Here is a 20298-nt window from a genome sequence, read left to right as displayed (position 1 = left end):
CTAGAAATGTGTTTACTTACAGAATACTGAATACTGCTGTACAATGTGTTTTGTAATGTATTCTGATACATGGTCCAAACAGAGTACTGTTTTGAATACTTGGAATACGTTTACATGGAGTTATATTGAAATTATAGAGTAAAAACAACACAGAATTAAAAACAGCTTTATGTTTGTTCTGTGTCAGTAATTAGAAATTTAAAGCCTCACCACAAGAGTTTTATGTTTTTCTCTGTGGAGATTGTAGCCTGCATCACATGATCAAATACAGTACACATGTATTCTGATTTTAGAAAAGTAACTGTAATCTGAATACCTTCAAATGAGAGTACCAGATGACAGTTACTCAAATTGAGTATTCAGAATATTTTCTCTGGACATGTACAGTGACCCTGTTTGCAGCTGAACGATTCCGTGTTTTTATGACACATTACGTCATCACTAAAGGACATGCCTGCAATGGTCTAACCTCTGTATAGACGTCCCCCATTGACGCAGGACAGGCCCAGTGCTGAGCTCTGTATTCCCTGTCCCAGCAGATTTATACTAAACAAAGATTAGCCCTGGTTTAGCCCTGGTTTAGCCCTGGTTTAGCCCTGGTTTAGCCCTGGTTTAGCCCTGGTTTAGCCCTGGTGTCTCTCAGATTCGGACACCACTGAGAAGAGGATGGGGGCTGTTTTTCTTTTCAGTTTTATTTATAAAAACATCTGGACTCGGGTCTGTCCCAGTTTGGACTTTTGAAACTCTGGTCACTCTTGTATGTTTGAAACGCTATCTTTCAAAATTATGTTTACACAAACGAGATTCTGCTGGAAGTTACTTGAATGAACTGATTGATACTTTTATTTTGAAGGACTTATTGGGGGCTGTAGTTTTAAAGAGAACATGACTGTTAACTATTTTATATGTGTTTACATGATTTTGTTTCTATGCAAAGCGGCTGTCACCTGCAGTGTCTTTTTAGCCGTTTGATGTGCCTTGATAGCGCTGCCCCTGGTGGTGGGATGTGTTGGTGCATTTGGGTGTTTCTGAAGTGTGGTCATTTTAAAAATGCGTGTTGTTTATGTTTGGAAAATGTTCAAATGAATGTGAAATGACAAACTGCTGTCTCTGTCCTTTTCTGTTTTGTGTTCTTCGTGTGTAGATCATCTGTCTGGGCTTGAAATGGAAGATTCCAGATCAAAAAGTTATTGTTTATTTAACGGCCATAAACAAAGGCACGTGTTTGGTTCGATGTCATGACCTGCTGCTTCTTTTTACTGTAGAACACATAAGTTTAAATCGTTGTATATTTAAAAGTGCTATATTTTTTCATTAGACAAGTGTATTTTCTATACATTTTTGATTAATAAATGCAAACATAACAAAAGCACATGTTACTCTTTGTTTGAAGCAGGGGGAGAACTGCCAGGGGGGTGGGATGGTGGGGGTGCCATTTAAACTAGTATAAAACAGCATACAGGTTGAGGGGAAGCTCTGCCCCTGGTCTGAAGAATATTTAAGTTTATACAAAGTGAAGAAGTCTGCACAGAGAGAATCAGGCTACAAATCATAACTTTATTAGTTCTTTTTATATCAATAACAGGCCACTGTGGAGATGTAGACATCGTACAGTCAAGTCTTGAGAGGAGCCCGCTCAGGGGCTTAAAGCAACAGGTCACATGCTTTGGCTGAAAACAAACTTTAGCAGAAAAATTGAAGTGATGAAGGTCAGGGGATGAGCACCCACACAACAGGACATCAGGAGTCAGAGGACACGCACGCTGTAGTGCATGATGGGACTCCAATCTGGATTCACATTTTGTTGGCGGCTTCTCATTTGCAGATGGTAAAATAAAACAAGTTGAGTAAACTTCTCCAGAGCAGTGATTAGAACAATGATAATCATCATCATTATAACCTCTGACTCTTCCCTCAAGCTGTTCTGGACATAAGTGGCTCCGTGGGTGGGGTTTTAGGCAGCAGGTGGAGGCTGGACCCTACGCCCCTGTGAATGGCTCAAAAGGAAGAGCTCTGATAAACACAGGGGCTTCAGGTCATGTTTAAAAAAGAACCACAGGATGAAACATGACAAATATGGAAGACAACATGAAAATCCCAAAAGTTTCCTTACATCATCTTCAGTTTCTTTAAAAGCATTTTCTCCGTCACTTTACAATGGCACAGTGTGCTCTCTCACTCAGGGGACACACACACTTCAGATATGGATTCTGATACTGCAGCTTTAAGTATCGGCCGATACTCGATAGCAACCAATACCAGAGACTGAAAACAGCATTTATTTAATTTACAGTAAAATAAAAAAGACAGTGTTATGTATCTGTTCTTCATCTCAAGTACTGACAGAAAAGCTTTGTGTAAATAAAAAATCTAATATTTTCTAGTTGTAGTTGCCCCAGAAAGTGTCACAGAAATTACTGTAATAAGACAATGTCCAACCAGGAACTTGGCTGAAATGATATTTGGAAGCAGATATCTGATTCAGCAAAATGTTTGACACCAGTATCTTTACCGGTGCATCCCCATCACTTAGAAACACTCTCCATTAATTCAAGTAAAAGCACAGGCATAATGTAAGGGACTGACCCGACCTCTGAATAAATACAACCAGGGTTTGAAGGATTCAAAAAAAACCAAAAAACAACACATACGTGGCTTTGTAAAAAATATGTAAACAACAGACTGCTCTAATTTAACCCAGCAAACAAAAACAAACGTGGAACTGGCTCTTCGTATTAAAATAAAATCCTTTTTATTTTCAGTATTTTTGTCTCAACTCATAATAAACGTCTGGCTTTGGTCAGCCGTAAACTGACCATATATTCTGACCTAAACAACACAAAATGAAAGTCCGTGTTGGAGGGGAACATGGGCTGCAATGTTGGGAAGTGAAATACTGGCTTTAGTGGTTTCAGACACGAGCAGCAATGAACTCTGCTCCCACATCACAAAGAATCATTAATAATAAGGCAACGTGTCTATGTGACAGGATGGAATGGTTGAAATAATGTTGAGTGAATGCGAATGCACCATCGCCCCCTGGTGGTTGAAAGAGGCATGAGCAGTGTTACGCCAAATAAGATGTAAACTGTGACTGTGGCCAGACTGCCTCCTCATCCTCACCAAAACCACGGTACACGCATTCAGTAACTTGTATGGACGTGCGCAGAGGTAGAGCCAACGACGTGAGCTCTAATTAAAAAGGTCCTTCTTTAGTGCACCAGGGTACAGTCAGGAGTGCTACAGCCACAGCGCAAAGGGGCGGGGCCTTCAGTTCATTTAGTCCAACACTTACATGACCCCTCGTTATAATGAGGCTGATTCGCTTCTGCTCATTCAAAGGGTTTGTGTGGTCGTCATGGCACTGGTCCGTGTCTTCTTCTGGTCCAAAGTCCAGCTCATTTTGATAAAAGCTTTTCTAAAGTGACCGTTTAAGGTCAGACTCTGTGCAACAACAGGCTGCTCCAAAGTGCACACAGGTCCAGGGTTTCAGAGCGGAGACCCAGATCTCCACCAAAACATTCAGTCTGGAGACAAATGCAGCTGTACCCCTGCAGGGGAGGAGTCTAAACACAAGAGCAGTGATAAACATGGAGGTAAGGACCATAGGGCAGTGCTGCTCTGGACGTCCGAATAATGGACGATTTGAAAGGGCTAAGGATGAGGAGGCTGAGGAATCTGAGGATGAAAAGTACAGAGAGGAGGAGCGAGGGAGGCACTTACTTGTCCTCTGTGTTATCAGTGATGCCTGCAGCGATAAGAGCAGCTCTGTACTGTAACAAGACCCCTCTCATGCTCTTCACAAAGCCCTTAGAGAGCGGGAACAGGGGGAAGCCAATGTCCGGGAACCCGCCACCCTCCGGGAGGAAACTGCGATAGCTCTTTCTGCGTTTCTTTGGTCTGACAGCAGGCTGTGCTGTAGAGCCGGTACTGGCGGGCTGCGTTGTAGAGCCGGCGGCCACAGGCTCTGACGTCCCACTGCGTGTCCCTGGCGCAGAATCGCTCTTGTTCTCGCTCTTGTTCTCGCTCTTGTTCTCGCTCTTGTTCTCGCTCTTGTTCTCGCTCTTGTTCTCGCTCTTGTTCTCGCTCTTGTTCTCGCTCTTGTTCTCGCTCTTGTTCTCGCTCTTGTTCTCGCTCTTGTTCTCGCTCTTGTTCTCGCTCTTGTTCTCGCTCTTGTTCTCGCTCTTGTTCTCGCTCTTGTTCTCGCTCTTGTTCTCGCTCTTGTTCTCGCTCTTGTTCTCGCTCTTGTTCTCGCTCTTGTTCTCGCTCTTGTTCTCGCTCTTGTTCTCGCTCTTGTTCTCGCTCTTGTTCTCGCTCTTGTTCTCGCTCTTGTTCTCGCTCTTGTTCTCGCTCTTGTTCTCGCTCTTGGCCTCGCTCTTGGCCTCGCTCTTGGCCTCGCTCTTGGCCTCGCTCTTGGCCTCGCTCTTGGCCTCGCTCTTGGCCTCGCTCTTGGCCTCGCTCTTGGCCTCGCTCTTGGCCTCGCTCTTGGCCTCGCTCTTGGCCTCGGCCATCACACTGCTCTGAGAGCTCTCACAGTCTGACATCTGGCTTAGTTCCTGGTGTGAGGCTGCAGTGGTTGACGGACTCAGCCCCGAATCCTCCAGTTTCTCCTCCATGATGCAGCCCACCTCGGCACCCTCCTTCCCGGGTTTACAGGGACTGCTATGGGCAATGGCCAGGGGCTCCTCCTCCAGAGGCAGCTGCTCCTCCAGAGGCTCCACTGAGGAGCCTTTACACAGATGGGAGTGGTGGCCTCTGTCTGCGGACTCGTTAAGCTCCAGCCACAGCTCCAGACGGTGCACCAGTCTCCAGCCGCTGCACACAAAGTGCTGCTGTATCTCGTGCTTGAAGACCTCCACAGGATTCTGGAGCAGCTGAGTCATGGACTGCACCACTTTGATGAGAGCCATCTCATTATAGCAGCGACTGTTCTCGTAGCCCTCCTGTAGCCCGCGGTCACTGTCGAAGCCCGCCTCGTTGTAGTACGGCTCATTGACTAGGATCAGGCCTGAGAACGAGACAACACTTCACACAAGGAAATGACACTGAGGGTTTCAAACCCCACTGAGACTGTGAGGGTTTGAAACCCCACTGAGACTGTGAGGGTTTCAAACCCCACCGAGACTGAGAGTAGGGTTCTGGGACAGTTAGTAAGACCTTACACCAACAACAAACCAGGCAAAAGTTTGGACACACCTCCTCATTCAATGTTTTTACTTTTACTGTCCCGTGTGTATATAAAATGTAAAGAAAATGTTTTAAATAACTTTTTTAATCTTTCATATTCAAAGTAAACACTCAAACACTCAAACTAAAATCAAGGAAAGAAAATGTGTCCAAACTTTGACAGGTCGTTTAGAGCCAAAGTCAAAGGATGGATTTGAAGATCTATTTCTGTGACATCGTGTCTAGTTGTAATTAAAGCGTTTTACAAATACAAACTGGATGGAGAGCAGTCTCTCATCATGAAGGCAAATTAGTCCATGAATAAAAGATGTGAGTGCTGCAGAGTGGAGCTGTGCATCTGTATAAAGAAGTGAACTAAGTGGAACCTAACCCTGTGGGTGATGTCACACTCAGTCAAATAAAGCTCATCAAGGCTAGCTGTTATAGGGGCCAATTTGGAGCACAATTACATATTTGGTTGCTTTGATACTCGCAGCCGTAATTACAAAGAACCAATCCAGAGTGAGGGTTTTGAAGGTAACACTCCTTCCCGCCCACACCGTTGGCTTAGCGGGGAGTGGACGCTTAGCAATGCTCGCAATCAAACCTGTTGCTAACGCTACCAGGAGTGACCTTGAGGAAAGAAAGCGCCTAATTTATCTGTTCATATCTTGATTTACAGACAATAGCGAAATAAGAAACCCAGAATCATGTAGAGCGGGTTAATATGAACATTTAAGACCAAAAGAGAACGCGGCAACTAACAGGTTAGCCATGTCCATTTTTACACACATTTTATTTATATTATATATATATATATATATATATATATATATATATATAAAAACACTGAATTCATATATTAGTTTGAATGAAGCTTCTTAGGTGCATTACACACCTAACAGTAAGGGTAAACCTTGTTCAATTTACCTTTTAAACAAGCTGTTGATCTTTTGGCACTTGATAAAACTCACTTTTTTCTGCTGTGTTTATTCAACTGAAATTTAATACATTCTTTATTAATTAAATTAATGCATTTGGAAAATTTCAGAAAATTTGTAGAATGAGCCTTGCATATTCATGCTTTGCTACATGCCAAATCTCTGATATCTATCTATCTATCTATACACACACACACACACATATATAATATAAATAAAATAATCTGGACACACCCACCTTGTATGGAGATGAGGACCTGCAGCAGACTGGACTTGCTCGTCCATCGCTCCGTTCCCTGTCAGACAAAAACAAGTCGTCACAAGTCCAGAGCAAGTTCGAAAAGCGCAGATAGAAACAGCGACTATGCAAAAACACTACAGGCTAAGTGGAACGGAGCAATATCATTTACAATTTTGTAGAAGCATTTACCTTCCCGATCCATGTCCCCAGGAGGCTCACACACACTTTCCCGTTGCTGTACAGGTTGGGGTTGAGGCGACCGCTGCACTGGGACAGATAGAGGAACAGGGGGGGCACAGCGGGGTAGATGTTTGGGAGCTGGATGTCAAACAGAAACAGCCCGTCCTCATAGGGGGTTCTTGTGGGGCCTTTGATCAATGCTGAGAACAGGTCCTACAGAAAAAAAGAAAGAAGTAAACAAAACAAGTCACACAAATACCAGTTTATCAAACCTACCATACGATCCTCAAAGGTTTTGACCATGATCCCGTCGGGCAGTGATGTGGCCAATAGAGCCATTTCTTTTCTGACAGTGCTGAAGAATTTCTTGGCCTCTGCAGGCTGAAACTCCATTTTCTTAAATCGATGTGTGTCTGTAAAGAAACACTATCACTCATTAGAATGGATTTGGTTTAACATGTAAATGGTCAATTGGTAAATGGTCACTTTTATACAGCGCCTCTCCACCTTCAAGGCTCAAAGAACTTTACATCAAGGAACCACTCACCCATTCACATATATATTCATACATCAGTGCATACAACATGTGGCACAGGGCCACACTTGGTCTTACCTGGGGCCCACTCCAGCACAGAGAACACCTCTCCTTTGGCACTGGTGAAGGTGACGCCCGGTTTGCCCCCGCTCTGTTGGCACAGCACCGGAGTATCGCTGAAGTCACTGGACCAGTCACATGACCACGCGGGACCTCCCACTGGCGTCTGGGGATCCGGCTGACTCTTATCGTCACCTGACTTCTCTGCCTGGAGGTTCACGCAGCAGAAGATCAACAGAGGAACAAACATTGTAAAATGCTCACCATCACATACCTCCTGCGCCGTGCTGTTGCCCGCCTCCACCACCGCCTCCATCTTCTCCTCCTCCACAACAGCAACATTGTCCAGAGTCTTTCTGAGGTTCTCCTGCAGCTTCTTGATATCATCCAGGAAGCGCTTCTCCTTTGTGGGCTTCTCGGGAGCGGCAGGGGTCACTGAACTGGAAATGTTTGTGGTGGAGCTGGGTTCAGCGGAGGTCGGGGAGGTGGGGGAGCCTCCAGTCAACAGCTGCTCAACAGTCATGTTCTTCAGGCTCTCTAAAATCTTCAGCGCCTCTTTGAGCTCCCTCAGTCCCCGAGAAGCACTGTCCTTGTTCGGTTTCTCTGCTCCATTCACTGCAGTGATCCCTAAAGAAGATTCAACTGGAATTCCACCAAAATAAAGTAATTTAAATGGAGAAGTCACTTAAGAACAGGATTCATTCTAAAACGAGCTCACCTCCTTCGGACACGGGAGTGGCTGCAGCGGCAGAGCTCTCGGCCTCCTCTGAGGGGGTCGCTTTAGTAGGGCTGATGACCCCAGCGTTGCTGCTCTCCTGTGGAGGGATGATGAAAGTGGAGGAGCTGGTGGGTGTGGGCGTGGCTGTGTCCGATGCGTCTGCGTTGTTTATGTGGCCATCTTCTTCTGTGGTCACTCCGTTGTCCGTTTCCCAGCTGTCGCTCTCATCCTCCCACTCCTCAGTGGACAGCACACTGCTCGTCTCCTCCACAGAGTCATAATCAGACTCCTCAATGTCAGACTCAACGTTAAAAAGATGCTGCAGTTTAAAGAAAAGGATCAGCAGGGATTGATATAAACACATTTAAATTTGTAATGAAAAACACACCCACCTGTGGAAGAACGATGGTCCTGGAGTTATCGGCCCATATAACCTCCACTTTGCTGCTCACATCCACTCGAGACACTTGGCCCACAGATGTCTGTACAGGGTCAAAGGTCAGTGGCACATTTGAATAACAGGAGAGATTCCACTGCAGATAAACTTTCCTATTGTTTTACATGTAGCGATTGGACGATACATGATAATATTGTAAATCGCGATAAAAAGGTCCGCAATTAATGGTTTGTGGCATTTTTTAATAATCATGATCATCGCACACAATTATATTTGCCTTTACAGCACCAGATTGCCTCATGTTTGCAGTTTCAATACAATGTCTAGATGTTAGTTCTGGCGTTTCCCCACAACAGCATAGCAATGATATTTGTTAGCTTCTGTGCCTATTGGGCAGCACAGTTATCTGTTTATTGTTGATATCAGGCAGAATATAGTTCAAAGTCTGATACGCAACTCTCCACAGAAACGTGCCAGAGCATGCCTCACCCATGTGCACAGATGAGATGCTAATGTATGCACAGTTTATTTTTACCTACAATAAAGAAAACTGCAGAATATAACTACGCCTTTCAAACAATAGACAAATGAAATCTAATTCACATAGCTGAACACAAATGTGCCAGAGCGCATGGTTCAAATGCGCATTATGTGCACAGAAGCAAGGCTAATGATTAAACACGATATATTTACCTACAATTATGTCAATTGCAGAATAAACCATGCTTACCGATCGAGAACAGCATCCAATCCATCAAAAAAATAAGGTTATCTACTCCTGAGTCCACCGTGGACTCTTTGCCAGGAACTGCTGCGGGTCTGAGATGCCTCGTCCACAGTGTCCTTGATCACGTACTTCCTTCATTTTGTCCAATTTGGCATGTTTAGAAGGCAAAACACTGCGTAAAACGCGCACTCATCATGCTCCATCTGTTTATGGAAAAGCATGGCATGCCATACATCGCTGTGTTCCGCTGCTCATTGGCTGTAAGGGGAAAATGTCACTAAACGTGTGTAATGTAATTGGTTTATTCTACAAGGGGGAGAGTGGGGCGTAACTTCCAATCTTTTTGTTTAACACTGAGAAACAAAGTCGGTGCTGTCAGAAGTTTATTATGCCTGAAATCGACAAAAGAAATGCAAAAAAGTGACTGAGCAGATTTCATGTTTGGAATACTTTCCTGCAGCAGATTGGACATGGAGGATCTAACTTAATAGAATGAATAGAGAAACAACGAGGCCAGTTACGTCGCCCGGACTGGCGTTACCGGGGCCCCACCCTGGAGCCAGGCCTGGGGTGGGTGCTCGGCAGCGAGCGCCTGGTGGCCGGGCCTTTCCCCACGGGGCCCGGTCGGGCCCAGCCCGAAGGAACGACGTGGGGCCGTCCTCCCGTGGACCCACCACCTGCGGGAGGAGCCATGAGGGGCGGGTGCGGAGAGATCAGGGCGGCGGTCGAAGGCGGGGACCTCGACGACCGGATCTCCGGACATGGAGACTAGCTCTGGGGACGTGGAATGTCACCTCGCTGGGGGGGAAGGAGCCTGAGCTTGTGCGGGAGGTTGAGCGTTACAGGCTAGATATAGTCGGCCTCACCTCCACGCACAGCCTGGGCTCTGGAACCCAACTTCTTGAGAGGGGTTGGACTCTCCATTTCTCTGGCGTTGCCCGCGGGGAGCGGTGGCGAGCTGGTGTGGGCTTGCTCATTGCCCCACAGCTCAGCCGCTGCGTGTTGGGGTTCACTCCGGTGAACGAGAGGGTCGCGTCCCTGCGCCTTCGGGTCGGGGACAGGTCTCTCACTGTTGTGTCGGCCTACGGGCCAAACAGCAGTGCGGAGTACCCGGCCTTCTTGGAGTCCCTGGGAGGGGTACTAGACAGTGCACCAACCGGGGACTCCGTTGTTCTCCTGGGGGACTTCAACGCCCATGTGGGTAATGACAGTGACACTTGGAGGGGCGTGATTGGGAGGAACGGCCTCCCCGATCTGAACCCGAGCGGTGTTTTGTTATTGGACTTCTGTGCTAGTCACAGCTTGTCCATAACAAACACCATGTTCGAGCACAAGGGTGTCCATCGGTGCACATGGCACCAGGACACTCTAGGTCGGAGGTCGATGATCGACTTTGTTGTCGTGTCATCTGACCTCCGACCGCGTGTCTTGGACACTCGGGTGAAGAGAGGGGCTGAGCTGTCAACTGATCACCACCTGGTGGTGAGTTGGATCCGCTGGCGGAGGAGGAAGCCGGACAGACCTGGCAGGCCCAAGCGCATTGTGAGGGTCTGCTGGGAACGTCTGGCGGAGCCCTCTGTCAGGGGGGTCTTCAACTCCCACCTCCGGGAGAGCTTCTCCCTGATCCCGGGGGAGGTTGGAGACATGGACTCCGAGTGGGCCATGTTCTCCACCTCTATTGTCGATGCGGCTGCTCGTAGCTGTGGTCGTAAGGTCTGTGGTGCTTGTCGCGGCGGCAATCCCCGAACCCGGTGGTGGACACCGGAAGTAAGGGATGCCGTCAAGCTGAAGAAGGAGTCCTATCGAGCCCTGTTGGCTCGTGGGACTCCTGAGGCAGCTGATGAGTACCGGCGGGCCAAGCGTGCCGCGGCTCGCGCGGTCACAGAGGCAAAAACTCGGGGTTGGGAGGAGTTCGGGGAGGCCATGGAGGAGGACTATCGGACGGCCTCAAAGAGATTCTGGCAAACCGTCCGACGCCTCAGGAGGGGGAAGCAGTGCGGGTGGAGAGCTGCTGACCTCGACTGGGGATGTTGTCGGGCGGTGGAAGGAATACTTTGAGGATCTCCTCAATCCCACTGTCACGTCTTCCGAGGAGGAAGCAGAAACTGGGGACCCAGAGGCGGACTCGTCCATCACCCTGGCTGAAGTCACTGAGGTGGTTGGCAAGCTCCTCGGTGGCAAGGCTCCGGGGGTGGACGAGATCCGTCCTGAGTACCTCAAGTCTCTGGACGTTGTGGGGCTGTCTTGGCTGACACGTCTCTGCAACATCGCGTGGCGGTCGGGGACAGTACCTGTGGAATGGCAGACCGGGGTGGTGGTCCCTCTGTATAAGAAGGGGGACCGGAGGGTGTGTTCCAATTATAGGGGAATCACACTCCTCAGCCTTCCCGGTAAGGTCTATTCCAGGGTGGTGGAGAGGAGAATCCGACCGATAGTCGAGGAGGAGGAGCAGTGTGGTTTTCGTCCTGGTCGTGGAACACTGGACCAGCTCTATACTCTCCATCGGGTCGTCAAGGGTTCATGGGAGTATGCCCAACCAGTCCACATGTGTTTTGTGGATCTGGAGAAGGCATTCGACCGTGTCCCTCGTGGTGTCCTTTGGGGGGTGCTCTGGGAGTATGGGGTCCGGGGCTCTTTGGTAAGGGCTGTCCGGTCCCTGTATGACCGGAGCAGGAGCTGTGTTCGCATTGCCGGCAGTAAGTCAGACCTGTTCCCGGTGCATGTTGGACTCCGCCAGGGCTGCCCTTTGTCACCGGTTCTGTTCATTATATTTATGGACAGAATTTCTAGGCGCAGCCAGGGGCCGAAGGGGGCCTGGTTTGGGAACCACAGGATTTCATCTCTGCTGTTTGCAGACGATGTTGTCCTGATGGCTTCTTCGAGCCAGGACCTGCAGCAGGCACTGGGGCGGTTTGCAGCCGAGTGTGAAGCGGCTGGGATGAGAATCAGCTCCTCCAAATCCGAGGCCATGGTTCTCGACCGGAAAAAGGTGGTTTGCTCTCTCCGGGTGGGTGGTGAGTCTCTGCCCCAAGTGGAGGAGTTCAAGTATCTCGGGGTCTTGTTCACGAGTGAGGGAAGGATGGAGCGGGAGATTGACAGGCGGATCGGTGCAGCGTCTGCAGTGATGCGGTCGCTGTATCGGTCCGTTGTGGTAAAGAAGGAGCTGAGCCGGAAGGCGAAGCTCTCGATTTACCGGTCAATCTACGTTCCTACCCTCACCTATGGTCATGAGCTCTGGGTAATGACCGAAAGGACAAGATCGCGGATACAAGCGGCTGAAATGGGCTTCCTCCGCAGAGTGGCCGGGCGCACCCTTAGGGATAGGGTGAGGAGCTCGGTCACACGGGAGGAGCTCGGAGTAGAGCCGCTGCTCCTACACGTTGAGAGGAACCAGCTGAGGTGGCTCGGGCATCTGCTCAGGATGCCTCCTGGACGCCTCCCTAGGGAGGTGTTCTGGGCATGTCCCACCGGGAGGAGGCCCCGGGGAAGACCCAGGACACGCTGGAGGGACTATGTCTCTCGGCTGGCCTGGGAACGCCTTGGGGTCCCACCGGAGGAGCTGGAGGACGTGTCCGGGGTGAGGGAAGTCTGGGAGTCCCTGCTTAGACTGCTGCCCCCGCGACCCGGCCCCGGATAAGCGGAAGAAAATGGATGGATGGATGGATCTAACTTATTTTGTGGAAATAATTTCTTCACTGGATTATATTCTCTGGACCTGTAATGAGACCAACTTTCTGGGAATATGTTGATGTTTGACAGAACTAGAGCCCTTAAAGGTAAGTGAATTCCAAATGCATTTTGGGCTTTTCTGTAAAAACAGCTTTCCTGTCAGCACTGTGGTGATTGCAGGTAAAAATGGTTTGCATATTCGTCAAGACGAGTGCCGTAGCTTTCATTTGATGTGTAGATTGTGAGGGTGACGCAGAAGTATACGTACTTTGTTGTAAAGTAGGGGCGACGGCCCGTCCCCAGGCAGTCGGAATGTTAACAAGGTAATAATTATCGTGATAATGTCGTAAATTGCGATTATTTTGGTCACAATAATCGTGAGACTAAATTTTAATATCGTACCATCCCTATTTACATGTAAACGCTCACCTCATTCTCACAGTCGTTCTCTGCGTCCCATATTCTGATGACGATGTCTGTGATACGGAAGTGGAAATCTGGGTGATCAGCGATGTCATACACGCTGACGTCCTCCTCCAGCCCTAGCACCTGCTCCACACAGATGAATATTAATAAGAGACAAATCGGTGTTAAAATGTATTTTGTGTTCTTTACCTAAATCCATGTTCTCATTGTTCTTCCATATCTTGATTAACCGACACAATCATAGGTTCCCTCTGTCCATTTATATGTACAGTCTATGCTAGCAGGTTGGCTATGTTCATTTATATATACAGTCTATGGTTTGGACTGACCTCTACGTCGTCTCCAGTCATGTTGAGTTTAATCCACTTGACCACACACGTTCTGCCTTTGTGATCTCCAGACTGAATCACTCCGTACTTCCCTGGGTCCTGAGAAGCTTGAGCTGGTGCAGAAAAATATACATTACAATGTTAAACAGAGCTGAGAATTGTGTTGTCCAAAAATAAACCAACAGAGAATTGAAGAAGCTGCAGGGTTCACGTGTTCTGAGACTACTGAGTGATGAGAAGTTACCATCTGTGAGCCAGTTCCACAGCTCTTTTGTTTACTTTTCTTACACAGCCAAACGGTCACATACGGTTTATATAGTGTTTTACATCAAGGAACCACGCACCCATTCACACACCGACCATCGGCCCCTCCCAACACAAACAACACTCACGCACACACCACTGTCACACTAAGCAATATGGGTGAAGCATCTTGCCTAAGGACACAACAACAGTTCTTGCTACCTTGCCCCCTGTGGCACCTGATATTCCCAGCAGTCTCCCATCCAAGTCCTGACCAGGCCCAGCCCTGCTTAGCTTCATCTCCCACATGTTAGTGCCACATGAACCGTCTCATATCTCAAACTCTGGGCACCAGCAGGAGGCTGGTCCCTGAAGTGCTCAGAGTTAGGACTGAACCAGGACTGAACCAGGACCAAACTAGGACCAGTCCTTGTTTAGTCCTGGTTTAGTCCTGGACTAAAAAAGGACTAAACATGGGGAATCAGCGTTTGTTTCAGGTTTTAGCTGCACAAAACTCAGTCTTCCTGAAGATCTCAAGGCCTCTATCCTTGAGCCTGAATTTAAACATTGTCAGACGGTTCTGTTTAGCTGTGCATATGACTGAAAGTGTTTTATTCTGCCTCTTCTCTTTTAATGTTCATTTTATGATTTTGAGGCAAGTTTATTTGTACAGTACAACTGGTCCACAAAGTAATTCAGAGATCAGGCTTTTACAAAGTCTGGCCATAATCACATTAAATAAAAACAAAACTAACTTAATACAATGAGAAAACCCCATAGACTCTACACTTGACACAGATAAGGAACAACCCAGATTCAGGCAGGTGTCCTACTTGCACCACCTCGTCCGGCCTCTAGGGACCTAAATCTAACACAAGATTTCTAAAGTCTCCTACAGATAAAGAGGCGCTCACATCTTGTATCGACCACGAAGTCTCCAGGGCAGAACTCATGTCCATCGAGGTGCTGGATGGGGATGAGATCGTTGGATCGGATCCCCTTCTCCACCTGCCCATCCTTCCACATCACATCTGCAGTGGTCTTTGTAGACACCACCTCCACCGCCACTCTGGAAAAGAAGCATTCATAAACATCAGGGTCTTAATGTTCATGCATGCAGAGTTTAAAGGGCCCATATTCTGTGATGAGGAAACAACATTAGAACAGAGATCATTTACACATGTTTACCACATGTGTGAATGTTCCCCCATATTTAGGCTGAGTTCTTTGCTCAAACTGAAAACACCCTATTCCACCTTGTGATGTCATTATGTGGTAATGCAGGAAGTGCTCCACTTTTTAAACTCCATACACCTTCACTAGAATCATTTGGTAACTCCAAGACTGAAATGATCCAATCTCTACTAATGTGAAACGTTAACGTGAAAACTACCACTGCATGACATCACAAGGTGAAACGGAGCATTTTGAGGTTTGGAGATGTAGACAAACTTATAATAAAGTGTTGTTGTTGTGTGTGAATTAAACAAAACACAACTCCTGGTCCGTTTTTGAGTAGGTAACAGCATTATAACATGGATTAAAGCTCATAAGAGTCAGTTTGGAGTAATATAGGACCTTTTAACAGTTAGCTTGGACTAGGTACAGAAAGGTGTCCATAAAAAGCTAAGAATTTTAACTCAATAAAAGTGGTAATGAAACTGGCTTGCTCTGACCGATCTCCAGGCTTGAACTCGCGAGAGAACTTTGTCCTCTTCTTCTTGTGTTTCCTCTTGAGGTTGCGTATGGACAGAGGGATTCCCTTCTTACGGTTGGTGGCGAGTCCTCCACTCTGCGACGAGGCTGTGGAGCTGGCTGAAGACGTCAGAGAGCTGGGAGCACAACAGCGACGCCATCGTTAATAAGGAACAACATGACTGTTTTGAGCCATAGACTCATATTCCGCTCTAAATTAAGCTGATTGAGGCTAGTAGTTATAGGGGCCAAGTTGGAGCAGATTTCCATATTCCAACCGCAAGTATCATATCGACCTTCCTGCCCACACTGCTGGTTTAACAAGGAGCGGGTGCTTAGCAGTACTGTCCATCAGATCTGTTGCTAACGCTAGCAGGGAAAGAGCGCACCAGATTTGTCTCTTATTAATGTTCATATCTTGATTTACGGACACAATAGCGAAATAAAAAACCCAGGATCATGTAGGGTGGGTTACTACAAACATTTAAGACCACAATGATGAGCCTGACAGCAGCAGTTACAGAGAGGGGACAGTTTATCTTCCTATTTGCAACACAGTGCCTAGCAGGTTAGCCAAGTCCATTTATATATATAGTCTATGCATGTGAATGTGAAATGTTCTGTCTGTAAATGTCTCAGATAAGAGTTATTTCAGTGTTTTAAACAAAGCTAGTCCCTACATTCTACTCACGTACACAGGTTTGTTTACCTGTTGCTATGGTGATTTCGTGGCGACGGCCACAGAGCAATGATATAGAATGTGATTTCACTGTTGTTGGAACTACTTGTTTACACCATGGTAAGTGAGATTTCCAGTGTCTAACTGCCGCTCGTTAATTCTGCATAATGCACATTTAAATCACTCTGGGCTTTAGGGTAATTTGCGTTTTTAATGAAGCAAACATGTCAGCATGAAGTAATTTTTAAAAGTACATGGCATTTCCAAAATGGCTTCACAACATGTAAAATTAGCACTTGTTCCATTTGTGCTTCTAGGGTCAGAGATGTGTTTTCTGGATTTTGAGATATTATATTGTTGTAGTTACAAATCTTAAAAAAAAAAAAAGAAAAAAAAACTACAGTAATCCAAACCTACAAGTTTTATTACATCTCAAAGTCATGCGATACTTGATACATTACTTGAGTATTTTATTAACAAAACTAAGTACAGTGGGGAAAAGGAGTATTTAGTCAGCCATCAATTGTGCAAGTTCTCCCACTTAAAAAGACGAGAAACAGCTATAATTTTCATTATAGGTTCACTTCAACTATGAGAGACAGAATGGGGGGAAAGAATTCAGAAAATCACATTGTAAGATTTTTATTTTTTTAACTTATACTTTATTGTAAATAAATAAATAATAATAATAATAAATAAATAACATAATATAACAGTGAACAATCGGTCAGCTGTCATTTAAATACAGTACCCATTTTTCACAGTGTTCTTGATTTTTTTTTTTTTTCTGTAACCTTAGAATATATGTATTCTAAGGTTACAGAAGGGGGGGGGGGGGTGGGGGGGGGGGGGGGGGGTCTTCCTTATGCCATTTGCGTGTAATGGCTTTTTTTGATGCTGCCAATAATATCTTGATAAAATAACAGTCCTCTTTAGGGAAGTGTGCATCAGTGGTTAGCCCAAAATACATAGCTATGCATGTTCTTGGTAATGTGTAGCCAAATATTTTCTCCGTTTCTTTGCCCAAAGTATCCCAAAATTGTGACACCTTGTTGCACTGCCAAAACACATGTGCATACCCCACATTGTCTCCAACATGGTTGATCCACAGATAGTGACTCTTTTTAAATTTTTGGTGCAATGAAAAATCTGATTGTTGTTTTTTGACAAATTTCACTTGTTTCTTCTTGAATTTCTTTCGCCCATTTATCCCTAATGTATAACGATGTATTCTTCCTGTTGACCCTAAACCTTTATACCATCCATCCATCCATTTTCTTCCGCTTATCCGGGGCCGGGTAGCGGGGGCAGCAGTCTAAGCAGGGACTCCCAGACTTCCCTCACCCCGGACACGTCCTCCAGCTCCTCTGGTGGGACCCCAAGGCGTTCCCAGGCCAGCCGAGAGACATAGTCCCTCCAGCGTGTCCTGGGTCTTCCCCGGGGCCTCCTCCCGGTGGGACATGCCCAGAACACCTCCCTAGGGAGGCGTCCAGGAGGCATCCTGAGCAGATGCCCGAGCCACCTCAACTGGTTCCTCTCAACGTGTAGGAGCAGCGTCTCTACTCCGAGCTCCTCCCGTGTGACCGAGCTCCTCACCCTATCCCTAAGGGTGCGCCCGGCCACTCTGCGGAGGAAGCCCATTTCAGCCGCTTGTATCCGCGATCTTGTCCTTTCGGTCATTACCCAAAGCTCATGACCATAGGTGAGGGTAGGAACGTAGATTGACCGGTAAATCGAGAGCTTCGCCTTCCGGCTCAGCTCCTTCTTTACCACAACGGACCGATACAGCGACCGCATCACTGCAGACGCTGCACCGATCCGCCTGTCAATCTCCCGCTCCATCCTTCCCTCACTCGTGAACAAGACCCCGAGATACTTGAACTCCTCCACTTGGGGCAGAGACTCACCACCCACCCGGAGAGCGCAAACCACCTTTTTCCGGTCGAGAACCATGGCCTCGGATTTGGAGGAGCTGATTCTCATCCCAGCCGCTTCACACTCTGCTGCAAATCGCCCCAGTGCCTGCTGCAGGTCCTGGCTCGAAGAAGCCATCAGGACAACATCATCTGCAAACAGCAGAGATGAAATCCTGTAGTTCCCAAACCAGGCCCCCTCCGGCCCCTGGCTGCGCCTAGAAATTCTGTCCATAAATATAATGAACAGAACCGGTGACAAAGGGCAGCCCTGGCGGAGTCCAACATGCACTGGGAACAGGTCTGACTTACTGCCGGCAATGCGAACACAGCCCCTGCTCCGGTCATACAGGGACCGGACAGCCCTTACCAAAGAGCCCCGGACCCCATACTCCCAGAGCACCCCCCAAAGGACACCACGAGGGACACGGTCGAATGCCTTCTCCAGATCCACAAAACACATGTGGACTGGTTGGGCATACTCCCATGAGCCCTCGAGGACCCGATGGAGAGTATAGAGCTGGTCCAGTGTTCCACGACCAGGACGAAAACCACACTGCTCCTCCTGAATCCTCCTTTATACCATTTAGATATAATTTTTGCACTCTTGTTCTTATACGCATCCCAAAGTATCACAGTGATTATATTTAATTCACTCGGGGGGGGGGGGGGGGTCCGGTCTGATCACTTTTTGATAATAATCTGTCACTTGAAGGCACATATAGAATTCATGATTTTCCAAGTCAAATCTGTGCGTTATATTTTGAAAAGCTTTACCTTCCTTAATAAACGTTCCTATAAATGTTCCATCCTTTATTTGCCCACTCTTAAGTTTAATTTCTTTCTCCAATTTGAATCTTCTTACAAATTTTAAACCAGGAATTATGAATACCAAATTTAAAGTTGGCTAGAATATGATACAATTTTGAACCAGACGTCCAGCGCGAATTTGGTTATGGAATCTAACGTAGTTTCATTTTCTTTAAACAATATTTTGTTTGCAATCATAGCTTGTACATGGCAAACATTATTCAACGCAATTTGTTCCCACTTAGCCATTCATTCAGAGTCACACCAACAAATCAAAGTTTTGAGCTGGGCTGCATAGAAATACTCTTCTAAATTTGGCAGGGCCAATCCACCCTCGTTTTTTGGTAATTGAAGTGTTGAAAATTTTATTCTTGGTTTACCTCCATTCCATATGAATCTTGAAATTTTTTTGTTCCACTCCACAAATTGATTAGCTGGTACTGACACTAGCAAGGACCGGAAAAGATACAAAATTCTAGGCAGGACATTCATCTTATCTCAATTCTGGCATGTAGATCTAACAATAAAACCTCCCATCTTTCCATGTCTTTGTATAATTGGTGGTTCAAGGATTTATAGTTGTTCTCATATAATGTGTTAAAATTATTTGTAATCTTTATTCCCAAATAGTCTATTGATTTTTTATTCCACTCGAATTTATATTGCTGTGATACTTTTAATGGAGAATTACAGTTTAAGAGGAGTGCCTGCATTTTCTCAATATTCAGTTTCTAACCTCATAAATAGCCAAAATACTTTAGTAAGTCCATTAGTTTAGGTAAACATACCTCTGGGTGTTTTAAATATATTAAGACATCATCAGCAAATAGCCTTGTGTTCTGTGTCCTTAATTTTTTATTCCTATTATTCCCTCTTCCTGCCTTATAGCTTGTGCCAAAGGTTCAATAAATATTGCAAAGAGGGTTGGCGACAAGTTGCAACCCTGTCTCGCAGATCTTTCCAGGGTGAACCAATTTGTGAGACTATCATTTATCTTCAGTCTTGCTTTTGGGTCTTGGTATAAGGCCTTTTCAGCATCTAGACCAGTGGTTCTTAACCTGGGTTCGATCGAACCCTAGGGGTTCGGTGAGTCAGTTTCAGGGGTTCGATGGAGGTCAAGACACGCACCCGACTCATATGATTCGCAGACTGCGAGCGTCTCTAGACGCTGGCCATCTCCCAATTCAACAAATGGACCCTTTGATGTGCCTGTCATTTGAAAAATAAGTTTTTGGTTATAGACATTTTATAGATCATGTTAGATTGTTGTTTATTTCTCAAACGTCTAGCAAGTGATTTAGTTAATTTTGATCCTCCTTCATAATATGTTTGCTTTAGAAAATCAAATATTTTTTTCTTCTTCTGTTATCAATTTTCTTCCTTCCTTTTCTTAAATATTTCTGGATTCTTATATTTCTTATGTAGTTTTTCAAAATTTTCTAATTCCTTTGTGGCAGTCTGAAAGTCTAAAATTTTTCACTTTTTAATATATGCTGCATGTGATATCAATTTGCCACCAATTACTGCCTTATTAGCGTCCCATACTATTGTGGGATCTGTTTGTTATAG

General features: G+C 46.2%; 1 protein-coding gene across 1 annotated transcript in view; it reads right to left on the bottom strand.

The window, feature by feature from the left end:
* Nucleotides 1–1544: 1544 nt before the first annotated feature.
* ube2o (ubiquitin-conjugating enzyme E2O) overlaps nt 1545–20298 on the bottom strand; it is a 38464-nt gene continuing 19710 nt past the window's right edge. Inside the window, exons 11-22 of the mRNA XM_055224469.1 lie at nt 15309–15464; nt 14547–14701; nt 13390–13502; nt 13064–13183; nt 8234–8323; nt 7842–8160; nt 7398–7765; nt 7142–7331; nt 6805–6941; nt 6538–6741; nt 6346–6403; nt 1545–5008 (exon numbers count right to left, since the gene is read on the bottom strand). Coding sequence (XP_055080444.1) covers nt 3720–5008; nt 6346–6403; nt 6538–6741; nt 6805–6941; nt 7142–7331; nt 7398–7765; nt 7842–8160; nt 8234–8323; nt 13064–13183; nt 13390–13502; nt 14547–14701; nt 15309–15464 — 3199 coding nt within the window. The 3' untranslated portion in view covers nt 1545–3719. The remainder of the gene's footprint in view (nt 5009–6345; nt 6404–6537; nt 6742–6804; nt 6942–7141; nt 7332–7397; nt 7766–7841; nt 8161–8233; nt 8324–13063; nt 13184–13389; nt 13503–14546; nt 14702–15308; nt 15465–20298) is intronic.

This window comes from Periophthalmus magnuspinnatus, chromosome 1 (assembly GCF_009829125.3).
Source record: "Periophthalmus magnuspinnatus isolate fPerMag1 chromosome 1, fPerMag1.2.pri, whole genome shotgun sequence".
Taxonomy (NCBI): Eukaryota; Metazoa; Chordata; class Actinopteri; order Gobiiformes; family Gobiidae; genus Periophthalmus; species Periophthalmus magnuspinnatus.
Note: the sequence above shows the minus strand (reverse complement) of the source record. Positions and strands in the feature narration are given on the sequence as shown.